This window comes from Gracilinanus agilis, chromosome 3, assembly GCF_016433145.1.
Source record: "Gracilinanus agilis isolate LMUSP501 chromosome 3, AgileGrace, whole genome shotgun sequence".
NCBI classification, from domain to species: domain Eukaryota; kingdom Metazoa; phylum Chordata; class Mammalia; order Didelphimorphia; family Didelphidae; genus Gracilinanus; species Gracilinanus agilis.
In genome coordinates this window covers 70081661-70098582 of record NC_058132.1, presented here as the reverse complement: position 1 = coordinate 70098582, position 16922 = coordinate 70081661, and the positions used below count along the sequence as shown (strand labels likewise).

Below are 16922 nucleotides of genomic sequence, written 5' to 3'. Positions count from 1 at the left end.
AGGAAGGAAGGAAAGATACTACATGCCCTGTTCTCATGACCTGTTAGAATGAAGCTCCATAAAAGAGATTTCAGCCTCAAGTCAGAAGGAAAGGCCCCTTGGTCCTTAGGGTACAATTAGTGATGCTTCTTCTTTCACGTCACTTATATAACCTATATCTGTGTTTTGCATTGAACCATTGGATCTTACCAAGGACTCGGATGGGGGGAATTTCCCCCTGGGTTTTCAGTCTGTCTGGTTGCTGAGGAGACAGTTGCCAGGTCCAGTCTTCACACAGGTCAGTCCGCCCAAGACAAACAATGGGAATCAGGCTGGCAGCCGAAGCAGAGATCTGGAGCTGCTGTTATTGGGGTCCTCCTGAGCCTGAGGGGAGATGGTGGTTGAAGCAATTGGACAGCACCTTGCACACGGCCGCTCTTCGCCCCCACCCCCCCAGCTCCAGGCTACCTTGCTGTCCTTGCCTGTCCAGTTGGTAGCAGTTGGGGGTCAGGGGGCAGGCCGTGGGCCCCTTCTCCACAAGGGTTGCCCCCTCAATGTTGGCTGTGAGGGCCAGGCTGGAAGCAGGGCTGGTTGTCAAGGTTTATGTGTCTTTCCATAGAAATATTCCAGCCATGAGTCATGTGCCATATCCCAATGCTGCCCATAAAGGCATATTTAGCTCCTTGAGCTAAGCACGCCAATTCGCTGTTTATTAGCCAGACTGAACGCGCTGCTGTATAGACAGACATCTGAGACATGAATATTATTTCTTCACCTTTTCCCTGTCACCGTCTCCTGTGGATTTCTGAACACCTCCGCTGCTATTTGGATGTCACACCTGCTGTCCTCACCAGTGTCTGGCTTAGCAGCTGATCTGAGCCGTTTCTCTCTCCCCTTCCCTTTTAATCAGGTCATCCAGTCTCCAGGCAAATACATTCTTCCTGGTCCTCATTAGATGTGTGCTGTCCCTGGCCAACATCCTGTCATTCTTCTTTCTTTCTCCATAATCCAGAAATCCAAACCCCCTTTCCCAGGACCGTCTCCTCACCTTACACTCATTCGTCTGGCATTTTCTACTTTTCAAAGTATCTTCCGGGGGGGGGGGCGGGGGGAGATCCGTGTCTCACTCAGATTCTTACACAGCATCCCCATTCTACAGAGGAGGGAAAATGAGATCCGCCTAACTGACTTGCCCAAGGCCGCGTACAGAGCTGGTAAATGCCAAGCTGGAACAAGAATCCACATTCCCTGAATCTCAGTCTGGAGTTCCTTCCATAAGCCCTGGCATTCAGAAAGCCTTGCTCAAACTCTCTCTAGGGAATGCTGGACCTGGACTCAGGATGGGGAGAGTTCGAATTCAACCTCAGACCCTAACGGTGACCCAGGACAAGTGACTTCACCCCTGTCTGCATCCGTTTCTCCCATTGCAAAGCAGGGTAGGCACCTACCTACCTCCTGGGGTTGTTGCGAGTTATCTGTAAAGCTCTTAGCACAGTGCCTGGCACATAGGTAACTCAATAAACATTTGTTCCCTTTTCCTTCCCTAAAACCAGAGCTGACCAATTGCAAAACCATGAAGTGGGCCATGCTTCCAGGGCTCTTCAGGTATTCGCTAAAGCTTCCAGCAAATGGAGAACAAGGCAGAGAAATGATGGCATTGGGGAGGGGGGGTAGACCCAGAGCCCAGCATGCAGTTTGGAAAACATGGCCAGGGCCAGGCCAAAGAGCAATGATCTACTTGAACCTGAGCAGAAAGTAGATAGAGAAAGCATCCTTTTCTAAGAGGCAGAAAGACTAGGTAGGAACCTGCCTCAAGGCATGGGATGTCACCTCCCAGCCTCAGTTATCCAATCTATAAAATGGGAGCAATAATACTCATAGCAATGACCTCACAGGGTTCTTTTGATGCTCTGATGGAATATTATTATACATATACCTAGTTGCGTGACCCTGAGCAAATCCCTTAACCCCCGACTGCCTAGCCTTTGCCTCTCTTCTTTCTTGGTGTTGATGCTAAGGGTTTTAAAAAGGAAAGAAGTTTTAAAAAGCATGCTTTGTAGACCTGTTCTGTGAGTGTAAGTTATTGACAATGATGATGATGAAGAAGAAGAAGAAGATGATGATGATGATGATGATGATGATGATGATGATGATGATGACGACGACGACCTAGTAAGAGCCTGGCCCCCAGGAGCCTAGGACCTAGAGATATGGCTGAATCCATTCATCTCTGGAGTCCCAGGCTTAATTCCTCACTGGTGGATCATGCCGCTGGCGCAGGCCTGGGTGAGTTATGGGGCCATTTGGAGCTGGGCGCTCACCGATCCCTCACCATAGACCTGTCTTTTCCCTTTGACTGAAAGCTCACTCGGGCTTCCCAGAGCTGACAAGAAAGCAGATGGGAAAGGGGGAAATCTGCCTTGACTAGTCAGAAGGGTCAGAAGAGGCTGCCATCTGACTCCTGGGCTGAGAGAAAGAATTTCTGGAGGGAGCCTGTTTGGGCCCCAAGTTGTTTGCCTATCAGGTTCTCTCTGAACTCGGCAGGTTAGGGATAGCCATCTAAGCTGGAGGATGGGGGAATGAATGGAGTCCTGAAAAAAGGGCTGGAGAAGGCAGGGGTCCTAAAACCTTTATTTTCTTCTGTGCTTTCCTTTACCCATTCCTTCCTTCATCTTCCCTCAGAGGTGTCTCATATTCTCTGCCTCCTCTTCCCCATCGCCTCTTTGTCCCACACATCCTGATACCTGGCTTTGTGATAAGATTTTAAAGACTGGTCATAGAGTGGCTTCTCTCAGGTAACAAATCAGCAGCTCCTAATTTAGGAATATTTGTCCAAGCAGGAGACTCCTCCTGTCTGAGCCTCTGCTCATCCCCAGCTCCACCAACCACCTGGTCCATCTTTGTTATTTATAAATAGATAAATTGCTTCTCTTTGGGTCTCAGTTTCCTAATCTGTAAAATGGAGAATTCTTTATGACCCCTAAGGTTCATTCCATCTCTAAGTCCTATGATCCTATGAGACATCCATTTCTCTTGGAATAAGTTAAGGAAAAGCCCAGCTTTGGTTTAGAGCAGACGGATCCCTGGGAAAGTGTCTTTATGAGGCTTTAGGCAGAGATGATCACTGAGGAAGGAAGCATTAAGGTTTTATATCTTCACTGGGTATTTGGAGTTTCCTGGCTGGTACATGCAGAAGTAGACCTCTGAACACCCTGCCTTGATTTGCCAAGGCTTCTTTAGTCGGCTCTCCTTCTGAGTATCTGAAGGCTTTGGGGTGTTATCCCTCTCCCCCATCCAAGGCTGGATGAAGGTACTCATCATCATAGTCAAAGTGCCATTGTCTAATAACAGGGATTTTCTTCTCAATCAAACATTTTTTCATTCATTCATTCATTCATTCATTCATTCATTTAAAATCCTTGCCTTTTCTCTTAGAATCAGTTCAAAGGCAGAAGAATGGTAAGGGCTAGGCAAGGGGGGGGTTAAGTGACTTGCCCAGGGTCCCACAGCTAGGAAGTGTCCCAGACCTCAACAAGCAGCTACTAAGTACCAGGCATTGTGCTAAGCTCTGCTAATACAAAGGAAGGTAAAAGCAGTCCCTGCTGTCAAGGAGCTCATAGTTGAATGGGGGAAGCAACATGAAAACAGCTATGCAAGATACAGACAGATAGAAGGTAATTCCAGAGAGGAGACACTAGCAGTGGGGAGGAATGGCAAAGGGCCTCTTGCAGAACTGAGTCCCGAAGGAAGGCAAGGAAGTTATTGGACAGTGAGGAGGAGGAAGAACATTCTGGGCATGGAGATCCCTCCGTGCAAAGGCTCAGAGATGGATTGTCCAGTTCTGGGGGACAGCAACAAAGCCAGTGTTTGTGGAAGGAAGCCAAGCAGACAAGTCCAACAAGACTAGAAGATGAGAAGGAGCAAGGCAGTGAAGGGTGTTAGATACCAAACAAAGGATTTTATATTTGATTCTGGAAGGAATAGGGAAGTCTGTGATTTTCAGGAATGGACTGAGAAAAGGCCGTACTCATCTCTGTAGAGTCACCAGTGCCTCTATTACAGGAAAGGGTCTTGGAAGGGTAAGATTGGTTTTGTGTTTAGCTGCCCAGTCCCAGAGGCTCAGAGAGACAATGTTACGTCACCCATACATATGATCTCCCATCAGCCAACTCCCATCTCCAATGAATCTTCCATCCTCCAACTTCTATCTACAAGCCAATTTGGCCCAGAGCAGCCAAGACACTCCACAAAATTATTAACAGATCCTAGTTGCCTACTGGTCACCCTGCCTTAGATAAAGACATAGATTGTATATATTAAGTTTTCAGATGACACAAAGTTGGGAGAAATAACTAACAGGTTGGCTGATGGAGTCGAGATTCCCTGTCCGCTCTGCCTCAACAAACCTAATCAAGGCAAATTTTTAAAAACTTCAAAAAAAACCCTCTTACTTTCTGTCTTTGTAACAACTCTAAGACAGAAGGGTAAGGGCTAGGTAAACAGAGTTTAGTGACTTGCCCAGGGTCTCATATCGAGGAAGTATCTGAGGCCAGATTTGAACCCAGGTCTTCCTGACTCTGGACCTGGGCTGCCCCACACTGGTCTAAATCCTCTGACATTAAATATAACAGGGATAAATGTAAATATCTACACTTAGGTTCTAAAAAAATTGATAGCAGAAGTCCATGATGCAATGGAGAAAGAAATTGCAAGACTATCTAAAAGGAAATAAAGGGCATGATGGGAGAAGCTAGAAAACCTTTTGTGTGACAAAGACGTGCCAGTTTTAGTGGGCTCCAGACTATGTCGGCAAAGAGATGGCAGGTGGGGGTTGGGGGCACAAAAACTTAAGCGGCCCTAGGCTATCACAAGAGAGGCCCAAAAGAGGGAAATCACAGTCATACCTTCATCTGAAATACTGTGCTCAGTATCTATTCTTCACATTTAAAGAAGCATATGCAAAAACTAAAATACTTGGGGGCAGCTAGGTGGCTCAGGGGATAGAGAACCAGGCTTGAAGATGGGAAGTCCTGGATTCAAATGTGATCTCAGACACTTTCTAGCTGTGTGACCCTGGGCAAGTCATTTAACTCCCATTGCCTAGCCCTTACTACTCTTCTGCCTTGGAATCAATACATAGTATTGGTTCTAAAATGGGAGGTAAGGGTTTAAAAAAAAACCAGAATACTTCCAAAGGATGATGACCAAGGATGAAGTGACCAGAAACGATAGAATGATCAATGAAAGGACCTGTTGGTGCAGAGCCTAAAAAAATAGGAGATGCGACACCTAGCTACAAATATTTGAAGGACAGTCAAAGAGGTGCTAACCCAAGTGAAAAGCTGTGTCTATGCCCCATTCCCCTTAAGAAGTTCAGAATGAACTGAAAGGAAACCTTAGCTATCATCTAGGCCAGTGATGGTGAACCTATGGCATGGGTTCCAAAGATGGCATGCAGAGCTCTCTCCGTGGGCACTCAGCTGCACCCCCCCCCCAGAGTTCGTTACTAGAAAGGCAGAGGGACTCAGATGGAGCTACTCCCCTCCCTCTCTCTACTGTGCCTGACAACATTTTTTCACACATACCCTCCCAACCCCTCTGCCCAGAAGACCAATGAGAGTTCTTCCTCCCTCCCCTGTGTGGAGGAAGACTGTGCCCCAGATTTATGGGAAGAGAGTTTGGAGTTTACTGTTCTTACTTTGGCATCTTAATCAATACACTGTTAAAGTGCACCAAATGAGGCTGATGGGCTAGCTACAATCTTAGGAATATGACCTCACAGAATATGCCTGTGTTGGTGAACCTATGGCACATGTGATGGAGGGAGCTGCTCCCTTCCCCATCTCTACCATGCCTGAGGACATTTCTCAAATGATCTGCCCCTCTGCCTAGAAATCCAGTGGAAGGGCTTCCTCCTTCCCCTATCTGGGATAAGGCAGGTGACTCACATGCAGCGTGAGGGTTGCAGTTTGAACACTTGGTCTCTAAAAGGTTCACCATCACTGAAATATACCCTTGAACCTGAGGGTTGTAGCTGTCCTTTAAGAGGTAGCTCAGAATTGATATTGTATAAGGAAAATTTCCTCACAGTTAAAGCTAACCAATATTAAAACAGACTACCTTGGGAAGTAGTAAATTTCCCGTTTCTAGAATAGTTCAATACCATACGGCCATCTGTAAATGTTAAGTAGAGTTGTGTATTGAGTGTTGGACTTGGAGTCAGGAAGAACTGAGGTAAAATCTGCTTCATACTAACTAGCTGCATGACCATGGATACATCATGTTAGTGCTTTTTCTCTCAGTTTCCTCATCTGTAAAATGGAGATAATATAGCATTTACCTCCCAGGATTCTTGTGAGGATCAAATGAAATAATATTTATAAAGAACTTTGAAAATGTTAAAGTGTTATATAAAGGATATTATTATTCCTACTTCAAATAAGTGACTAGATCTAGAATAATGCAAATTCCTTGAAGAAGGAGACTTTCAATTTTGTCTTTGCATTCTCAGTGCTTAGCACAGAGCTAGGCATAGAAATTCCAACTTTGATTTTAGAAAAGTAATAGATGCACACAGAGTCTAGTAGTATCTGTATGCCTCCAGATGCCCAGGTTATTCCACAATCTGAATTGCACAGTCATAACTTCTGTAGCCTTGAAATCATGGCTTAATACATAGAGGAAGGAAAATGAAAGATAAAGAAAAAGAAGGGATTAGTGGGAAAGGAGGAAGAACTATGGGAAGAGTGGGAATGTCAGTCTCAGAATGAAAAGAACCATTGAAAAGAGAGATGGTTAAGAGAGCAGAAAGAAGATAAAGGAAAGAGAAAGAAGAAAAGAGTCGAGTGGTAGAGAGAGCTGTAGCTGTTTGTCCTTCGTTTTTGAAGAGGACCAATGATATCAAGGGGTGATGTCTTGATTGTGCATGAATTGAATTAAAATGAGGCAGAGTTGCACAAAATCATAGAGAGAGAATGAATGGATTAATAAATAGAAAAGCATTTATTAAGCACCGACTATGTGCCAGACAGAGTGTTAAGCCAGAGGGATACAAATACAAAAGTAACACACAGCTTGCTCTCAAGAAATTTTCATTCATACTGGGGGAGACATTACATACAGTGAATGATGGACAAGCTAGGTGAGGTAGTTTTGTTCTAGAGTCACAGAAATCGTCAGCTGGTCCATAAGGAAGTTGACCAATATGCCCTTACCAGAAGCACTGATGCTATCTTTTTGATTATTATGCTTAGAGCAAGGCTGAAGCTTACAAGATGGTGGCCAGTGTAGTAGACAGCTGGCTGGGTTTGAGAAGCATGGTCAAGCCTGAGTTTGGCTAAACATACTCAGCTGGGTGAGTTTGCAATCCCTCACTAACCCATCAAGATAAATCATCCCTAGGACAAGGCTCCCAAAAGTGAGTGGATCAATTTCCTCAGAAACTGGAGAATTACTCTTTACACATTTAATCAGAAGGCTGCCATAGGTGGGGGAAAGAAGGACAAAGCATCAGCAGGGCACATGGCAAGATGGCTAGGTGGCTAACTGGAAGGAGTATAAAGCCTCATCCAGAGTTGTTTTAAGTCAGTGATCTCAGGAGCTCAGTGGCTCTAGTGTTTCTATTTTATACACAGATATATCCCTGCCATCAAAATCATTATCCCTGTCATTTCTATTTTTTTAACCCTTACCTTCTGTCTTAGAATCCATACTGTGTATTGATTCCAAAGCAGCATAACAGTAAGGGCTAGGTAATGGGAGTTAAGTGATTTTTCCCAGGGTCATAGAGCTAGGAAGTGTCTGAGACCAAATTCAAACCCAGGACCTCCCATCTCTAGACCTGGCTCTCAATCCACAGAGTCACCTACTTGTCCCCTATCATTATCATTTTTATGTAGGACTCTAGATTTTCCATCGTACCCCTAAATTATAGAAGTGCTTTAGGTCAAACTAAAAGCAGGAAAATTCCCTTGCATTCTTGCTAAGGTCAAGGAAAAGGTGGGCCTGGACTTCAAAGACTTAATGATAAGAAAGACCCTTGAGAGAATTATCCCCCTTGGATTCTCCCCTAGGTTTTGAGATGGACATAGATATACATAGTTTGGTTAAGTCCCAATATCATCAGTTGTAATCTAGGACATCTACTTCACCCTAAACTATGCCCAGCCAAGCCTTATGTCTTCAGGACACTCTGACCCTCCCTAATTTTGCCTGAATTTCAAGTCACGTATCACCTGCTGTAAATAGAGTATGAAAGATTCAGGACTGATCCCTTTGGGGAGGCAGCTTTCCATCCATGCTGTCCTCCTAGCCAAATTCAACATGAATTCCAAATGAATACATTTCTCTTTTTATTTCTAAGTTAAGTTATGGAGTCTTGCATTCTTGCAAAGGGTACCCATCTGGAACCCAAGGGACCTCAAGCCTCCCCCCCCCCTCAAGAATCAGTGTTTAATTTTGATGATGAGGGACATCAATAATGAAGGCTGCTCAGTGGAAAGAGAGAATTTATCTTTCTAGGCTGATTGTATGTTGTTCCCCCTCATATACTACAAAAACCAGCCAAAATAGCCTGCTTGCTCCTTCTTTGCATATAACATATCATCTCCCAACTCTGTTTTTTAAGGGACTGTTTCCTATGTCTGGAATGCTCTTTCTCTGCAAATCACCTCTTGGAATCTATATTTCCTTTCAAGGATCAGCTCAAACACAACCTCCTATTGAAAACTTTGCTTTTATACACAGTTATTAATGCTTTTTCTCCCCTCATTTCTCTTCCTCTCCTCTCCCCTATCTTCCCTAAATTACTTTGTTTTTATGTTTAAACCCTTACTTTCTTATTAATAGCAATTCTAAGACAGAAGGGCAAAGATAGGCAAACAGGGTTAAGTGGCTTGCCCAGGGTCATATAGCTAGGAAGTGTCTGAGGTCACATTTGAACCCAGGACCTCCTGTTTTCAGGCCTGGAGCTCTATCCACTATACTACCTAACTGCCCCTATTCAGTCATTTTCTTCCTTCCTTCCTTCCTTCCTTCTTTCCCTCTCTCTTTTCTCTTCCTTCCTTCCTTCATTTTCTTCCTTCCTTCCTTCCCTCTCTCTTTCTCTTTTCTCTTCCTTCCTTCCTTTTTCTTTTTCTTCATTCCTTCCTTCCTTCCTTCTTTCCCTCCCTCCCTTCCTTCCTTCCTTCCTCCCTCCCTCCCTCCCTCCCTTTCTTTCTTTCTTTCTTTCTTTCTTTCTTTCTTTCCTTCCAAATCCTTACTTTCTATGGTAGAATCAATATTGATTCTAAGGCAGAAGAGCAGTAAAGGCTAGGCAATGGGGGTTAAGTGACTTGCCCAGGGTCACACAGCTAAGAAGATATCTGAAGCTAGATTTGAGCCCAGGACCTCCTGTTGCTAGATCTGGCTCTCAAACTACCAAGCCACCTAGTTGTCCCCTGTTCAGTCATTTTCCTCATTTGGAGATTTCTTGGCAGTGATACTGAGGTGGTTTGCCATTTCCTTCTCTGGCTCATTTTACAGATGAAAAAACTGAGGCAAGCAGGATTAAATGACTGACCCAGAGTCTCATTGCTAGAAAGTGTCCAAGGCCAGATTTGAACTCCAAAAAATGGGTCTTCCTGACTCTAAGCCTGGCAGTCTATCCAATAAACCAAAGCAGGGGTTTGGTAAATGCCTGTGGATGGAGAGGAGGGGTTTAGACCGCAAGGAGAGGGATAGGTCAAGAATGATCTTTCTTTGTTGTGCCTTCTCAGTGGGTCTGTGGTGTATTCACTCATTAGGCCTGAGGATTTGGATGGGGGTTGGGGGGTGGGGTGGGGGGCAGGTCACTCACAACCTTTGAATTGTAAATTGACTCTTCAGAGAGGGATTAGACTCCTTAGCCTTAGGGACCTTTCCTGAGTCAGACCTATTGTTCCTTTCTACCCATTTAGGGGTCCCGAATCTGGGAAGAGGAGGAAAAACATTTAGTGGCTTTGGAATGGGGAGGAGAAGGAGGGGACCCTAGTCCAGAGTCAGACTAGAGTTTTGACAAGGACAACAAGAAGCCTTTTGTCACATTGACCTAAGCTTTGGAGTTGGGGTGTTTTCTCTTTCTTCCCTTCTCTAATAAAAGCATCTATTTTCCAATTCTAGATTTTCCACATTGGACTAAACTAGAGGTTCTTAACCTGGGATTACATTGTTTAGTGTTTTGACACATAATTCAACATCATTTGTTTCCTTTTTAAAATTTTATGTATTTAAAAATATTATTCTGAGATGGAATCCAGGGGCTTCGCCAGACTACCCTAGAGGTCCAGGACCCCCCCCCCCAAAGGTGAAGATCCCTTGGATGACAGGATGAAAGGGGTCTGACCCAGGCGGGGCAGGTTTTCAGGTCAGGTTGGGAGGAGGAAGACCACTCAAGAGAGGGAAGGGTTGAGGGGCTGGCTGCTCCGCTAAGTGCCTTGGGGAGTCCCCTGCCTTTCGGCTGGTTTGTGCTGTCTCCTTGCTGCCCCAGGAGAGGAGGGGATGGCAGTTTCAAAGCTTCACCTGAAGAAAGCAAAGATGAATTTCAACCCAAGTCCTGATCAAACACTTACGGCCCGCCGGTCTTTGTGCTGTCAGCTGCTGGATTTACAAAGACGAAAACAAAAACAAAACAGACTTCACTTTGGCAGCCGGTATTCTGCCGGGGTTCAGAGCAGAAAGTGGTTGGATCTCAGGAAACAACAACCGTTCAGTGGAAGAGTTTGGGGGAAAAGCTCCTAGGCCTCTTCGAGACAGGTGCTACTGGGATAAATGAAGCGGGTGGGCTCACTCCAGGGAGAGTCTTTGGCTCTTCCGCAAAGGTAGGGGAGTCGTTCGTTCGCTCCCATCCAGTCCCACCAGAACCTCAGTCTTTCCGGGGCCTGGGGGCTTTAAGGGGTGGCCGAGGTTGGGTGAGGCTTTCCCTTCCAACCCCCTATTCCTTAGCCCTGCCTAGGAGCTTCTGCCCTGGGCTCACCTGACCACTTCGGGGAGGTGGGCTGTTAGTGTGTGTAGAGAAGGAAGGAGAGCAGAGCGGAGATGCTAGAATTTGTAATCATTCTCTACCCAGCTCCAGGGCTCAGTTAACCCAGCGAGAGAAAGTTCAGCCCCTCCCTCTCCCTCTCCCTTGTTCTTCCCAGTCCTCCCCATTCTCCAAGTTTTCTCCTTTGTTTGCCTGACTCTTCTCCTCTCCTTCCCTCAGCGTTTTTCGTCTCCGAATTGAACAGGTTCTTGGGATTTAGAGCTGGAAAGGTCCAAGGGGATCATCCAACCCCCTCATTTTTACAGATGAGGAAACTGAGTCCTATCCCCTGCCGTTTCTATTAGCCTTCCTCCCTTCTCCTTCCTCTCACCCCTTTTGCTCCTCTCTCCCCGGCTGTGCCACCACCCTAGCCTGCAGTCAGCCTCCCTAGCCTATTCTCTCTTCTTCCTCTCTCCCCTCTCACGCCCTCCCTCTGGTTCTCCCCCCTCCCCACTATCCCTCTGCTGTCCCCGGGCCCCGCCCCTCCTCGGGCCGCGAAGCCACGTGGTCGAGCCAGGGCGGCTGCAGACTGCTCGGGATCCTGCCCCAGCTGGGCTGGGCTGGGCTCTGCTCCGCTCTGCTCTGCTCCGCTCCGCTCGGTCCGCTCGGCTCCCTGCTCTTCGCTCCCGCTGCCCGTCCGCCCAGCCGCCTCTGGGGGCATGAGGCGCTGCTGGCCGACTGCGGGTCAAACAAAAGAGCCCCGGCTCGGGCTGTGCGCCTCGGTGCCCAGCGCCCCCAGCGCGGGGCATGGAGACTGAGCGTAGCCTCCGGAGTCCGCGCCGCGCCCGGACGATGCCGCGGCCCCAGCCCTAGGGGAGCCCCGGCCGCCCTGCTGGAAGCTTGGGGCGCGGGCGCGGGGAAGAAGCGGAGGAGGAGAAGGAGGAGGAAGAGAAGAAGGAGCAATAGAAGGAGGACCCTCTCCAGCTCCCTGCTTCTCGCCTTCCAGCCAGCCCTAGGGCGCGGAGCCGAGCCAGAGAGCAGCGCACTCGGAGCCCGAGCCCGGGCGGCAGCAGTAGCAGCAGCAGCAGCAGCCAAGGGGGCAGCGCCGCGGCGGCGGGTCCCACGGGAGCCATGAGCAAGTGTAACGGGAGGTGCACGCTGGTCGGGTTCTGCTGCCTGCAGCTGGTAAGAGGGGGTCACTCCCGGGACCGGAGCAGGGCGGGCGGGGGTGGGGGCTGGGGACGAACTGGAACCCTGGGACCCGGAGACCGTGACGCGGGTCGGGGACAAGCGCTGGGCCAGCTGGCGAGCGAGCGATCCCCGCCCAGCCCCTGGCCCGTGTGCTATCTCTGCCTCCGTGTGTGCAGTGTATGTGTGTGTGTTTGTGTGTGTATGTGTGTGTGTGTATGTGTGTGCGCGCGCCTCTGTGAGGGGCTCCCTGTGTCTCTCCCGAGTGTCACAAACCCCTAGCCCTCCTTTGTGCGGATGTCGGTCTTCCAGGGCCACCCTGGCTCAGCGACTGGAAGGCAGAGTCGACTTCCTGGGAATGGGAGGGGAGGGGGAAGATGAGGAGTGGGAACCCCGCCCCCTCCTCACCCGGCCTGTGGGGCTAGGTGGACAATGGGGCAGCCGGGGAGGGAGGAAGGGGCCTCAACCTCGCGAGCTGGGTTAGCCTTTGGTTGGACTGGCATTCTAAATTCCAGCTCCTGCCGTTGGGCCCTGGTGGGCAGTAAGGGAACGGACACTGGGGCCGGGGAGTTGCTTACCAAGCTTAAGGAAGGCCAGAGGGCCGGGGGTGGTGGTGGGAGTTGTTCCACTCCCAGTCCCCAAAGTGTAGGCATTTCCTTGAGGTTCCTGCTTCTTATGGCTCCGAGTGGGAAAAGGGCTGGTCTGAGTAAGCTGCTACCTAGCACTTCAGTCTGGGGGTGGGAAGGGGACAGCCAATTTTAGAGGCAGGCAGGAAGGGAGCTTTCACATAGATCGGGTATCCTAGGATAGGTGGGCAGTAGACTGGAACAACTAGAATCTCAGGGTGTTGTCTGACCACCCCCCCCCAAACAAGCTCTTTAGGGGGCTCAGCACCGAAAGACCAGAAGTGAGCCAGGTTTGAGGTGGAAATGACAAAGGCGTTTCTTTTCCTATGTGTAGATTCCAACCTCCAGAAAAAGGAACCTAGGGGCAAGGTTCCACACTTAAGAACGTAGTTTAACCACTTAGCACTCCAGTAACTTTCTAGACTTCAGGACCTACCAGCTAGCCAGTATCATAGAGGCTGAGACCTGTAGAAGGAGGTCCCTGGCGGAGCTCAGAATGGATGGCAGGACTGCCCCCAGTCCCTATCCACTTGTGCCCTCTGAGCACAAAGCTTGGGTTTGAAGTGCTAACGGTGCCAGTCATGTTATGGTAGGTGAAGAGCTGACTAAGTCATCTCGGCAAAAGTGGTAGCCGTAGCAGTGGTGGGAAGAAGACTGCCTGGGTCACTTTTGCCTGCCTCAGTTTCCTCCCATCTTATTTAAATCTCTGACGCAGGAGGACGCAGGAAGCATCTGTGGGAGTCTTTGCTGAGTTACAGAGAGGAGGGAGGATGATTCTGGACAGCCAAAAGGCAACTCAGATTACATGATTGTAAGAATCACCCCAGTTTAACAGTCCACAAACATATTCCTGTAACCAGGTGTCCCAAGGTAGGAGAAAGGGCTCCTTCCCTACTTGGACTGAACAGACCTACATTCAGGATCTCAGACAAATCATTTAATTTCCCTGGGCCTTGGCTTCTTTCCATTTAAAATGGGTATGTGTATGTTGCAGGCAAGGAGGTTGGTCTAAATGGGCTCTGCGGATCCTTGCAACAGTAAAGTTTCATGATTCTATAAAAATCTCTGGTCTGTTCGGGCTCTCTCTCATTGCTCCTTATAGCTCTTTGCTAAAATACTGTTAAATTTTTCCATATGATCTGCTGCTAATTTCTTTATCAGTTCATATCTGGTGTTTGACCTTGGCACATAATTAACCCCTTTTTATCCTGAGTCTCTAGAAATGCCCCTCCTCTTTCTCCATCCCCACCAGAACCATAGCCCTTTGGGGTCCTGAGAGCTTTGATTGGCTGGGGGAAGCCTGGTAAAGTTTTCTCCTCCAACTCTGGCCCCTTTCCCTTCCCTGTGATTTGCAGACCTATCAGTTCTCCCAAGAAAAGACCAGGTTTTTTTGTTTTTACCTAACAAAGGAGGAACAGAATTCTTGCCTTCCGATATCTGAAGACCCTTTCATAGATGAAGGAATTCGATTTTATTCTGGCTGGGTTGAAGCAGTACTAGTGCTGCAGCCTTTAAAGGAAAGCACACTCCGGCTCACTTTGTATGGGAAAGGCCTGGCTGACTGTGAGAGCTGTCCAGTACTGGAATGGTTGCCTTGAAAAGTGATGTGCTCCCTTTGCTCCAGGTGCTTCCAAATATTTCATCAGAAGCCAGATAACTATCTGTCCCCAGCGACAAAGAAGAGTGGGAGAGTGGACTTGGGGAGTGAGAGGGATGGACTCAGTGATCTGAAATCCCTTCCAATTTTGAGATTCTCTGCTTTTTCCCTTCTCTGAATTCCTAAGAGGCTGAACCACACACTATCTCTAGTCTTTGATTCTGCCCTGCCTTGCTTTATTTCCTAGCCGTTTCCCAGCAGCCCTAGTTTGGGTTCCCTTAGGCTGTGAGTTCCTGGCCAGCTGGAACTAAGTCTTCATTGATCAGGTGCTGGGTTTGGAGTCAGGAAGACTTCAGTTCAAACCTCACTCCCCACCCCCTTTGATGCTTGCTAGCTGTGTGGCTATGGGCAAGACACAAAACCCCTCTGAACCTCAGTCCCCCTCATCTGTAAGACAGAGATAAGGACAGCTATGGATGTTCCCCAGTGACTGTGAGGCTCAAATGAGATCATATGTGGCAGGTACTTTGCAAAGTCTAAAGCCCATTAGACTGTGCTTCTTGAAGCCTTTTTTTTTTTTTTTTTTTTTTTTTTTTTTTTTTTTGTATCCCTAGTTTAGCACAGGAACTGGTACACAGAAGATTCTTGGAAAGTACTCATTAACTGACTTTAAGGTGCTGTATGACTGTTGAGCCGCTCTCATTAGCTTTATTATTGTTGTTTGTTGTTTGTTGTTTGTTGTTGTTGTTGTTGTTGTTGTTATAAGAAACGATGGTTTCTCACCCATGTCGGATAGGGATGTCCTAGACCTGTGATTTCATTGGGAGAGGGAACTCCCAGGTGAGCAAACACCCTCCCACTCAGGCAGGTCTGCACCTTTTCCACAACCTACATATTCCTTTGGTGTTTATTCTTCCCCCATTACAGTGAAGCTCCTTGATAGCAAGGACTTGCTTTTCCTATTTACTGTATATCTTCAGTGCTGAGCACTGTGTCTAGTATGCAGCAGATGCATAATAAATGTTTACTGAAGTGAACATGTAGTCTTAGAGAGTAGCCTAGAGCTCTGAGAGTGATGAAACCAGTATATGTCAGAGGTGGGACTTGAATTCAGGTCTTTCTGTTTCTTTTTTTTCTTTTTAAACTCTTACCTTCTATTTTAGAATCCATACTTAAGTATCAGTTCTAAGGCAAAAGAGTGGTAAAAGCTAGGCAGTTGGGGATAAGTGACTCGCTCAGGGTCACACAGCCAGAAAGTGTCCACTGAGCCACCTACCTGCCCCTGGTCTTACAGTTTCTGAAGCCAGCTTTCTATACAATATTCCATACTGCCCCATGAAAATACAGAACAATACAAAGCAGATGAGGATCATGTCATCATACTATGCCAGAGCTAGATGGAACTTTAGACCTAATCAAGACCAACCCCCTCATTTTACATTTGAGGAAACTGAGGCATGGGCAAAAAGTTATTTGCCCATGGGCACACATGGCTGGAAAATAGCAGTCAGGTGCTGTAACTGGTTGATGACAGCTGCAAAGATTAACTTGATCATCTGCCAGTAGAAATCACGAGGGACCATTTCTTGGATTTGTTGTCGACGAACACCCCATGGACTGACTTCATTCTAAGCCAGAGATGGATGGCTAATTCAGGGCCTTGAGCTTAGCAGACACTTAACAAATGCTTGTTGATTTGGATAGAAATGACATTTTGGACATGGGTCTGATCAAGTCGTTTCCCTCCTCCCAAACCTTCAGCAGCTCCTGGATGCCTCCAGGATAAAATAGAGACTCCTCAGGCTGACATTTAAAGTTCCCACCTACCCTTGCAGTCTCATTTTATAATTAACAATCTGGCTTCCACCTACTTTCCCAGCCTCATTCATTTTTCTCTTCTTCACCCTCTCTCCAATACAGTGAAAATTGCCTGACAGTTGTTTCTGTACACAGAGTTCTGGCCGAATCCTCCCTTTCATTCCTTGTACAGGTGATCTCCAGTTTGGATTGGTACAGGAGAAGGAGCAATGCATTTAAGATCAGAGGTGGTTGTGACCTTGGACAAGTCACTTAACTTCTGTGGGCCTCAGTTTCCTCCTCTGCAAAATAAGGAGGTTGGACAAGATGGCCTCTGAGATCCTTTGCAGCTTCAGATTTTGAATTCTCTGCTCATTCTCTTGCTTCATCTCTGTCTCTGGGCTTCTTCATAGCTCAGGAGCTGCCCCCTATATCATCTCTTCTTATCCCTTCTGGTCTTCAGCCCATTCTTTCTCTTTAAAATTATTTAGTTTTGAATTACTTGATGTACATGTACCCCCTCACCCCAGCAAGATGTAGGCTCCTTGAGAACAAGGACTATTCCTGCTTTTTTGTCTTTGTATCTCAGTGCCTTGTGCATAGAAGGTGCTTAGCCCGTATCTGTTTAATTGGGTCTCCCAGTCTGTGGCAAAATTGAGAGTGGTAGACCCTGGGAAGTTGGCTTTCCTTGTTTCCACTTGATAAATTCCTTTTGGGGATGTGTATTTGTGTTTTATGTGGGCTTCCTGCTGGGTCCCCT

At 47.4% G+C, this 16922-nt stretch overlaps 1 protein-coding gene across 1 annotated transcript in view; it reads left to right on the top strand.

Moving 5' to 3' along the window:
* Positions 1-12085: 12085 nt before the first annotated feature.
* Positions 12086-16922, top strand: part of NKAIN1 (sodium/potassium transporting ATPase interacting 1) — a 132756-nt gene continuing 127919 nt past the window's right edge. The window contains exon 1 of the mRNA XM_044667965.1: positions 12086-12139. Coding sequence (XP_044523900.1) covers positions 12086-12139 — 54 coding nt within the window. The remainder of the gene's footprint in view (positions 12140-16922) is intronic.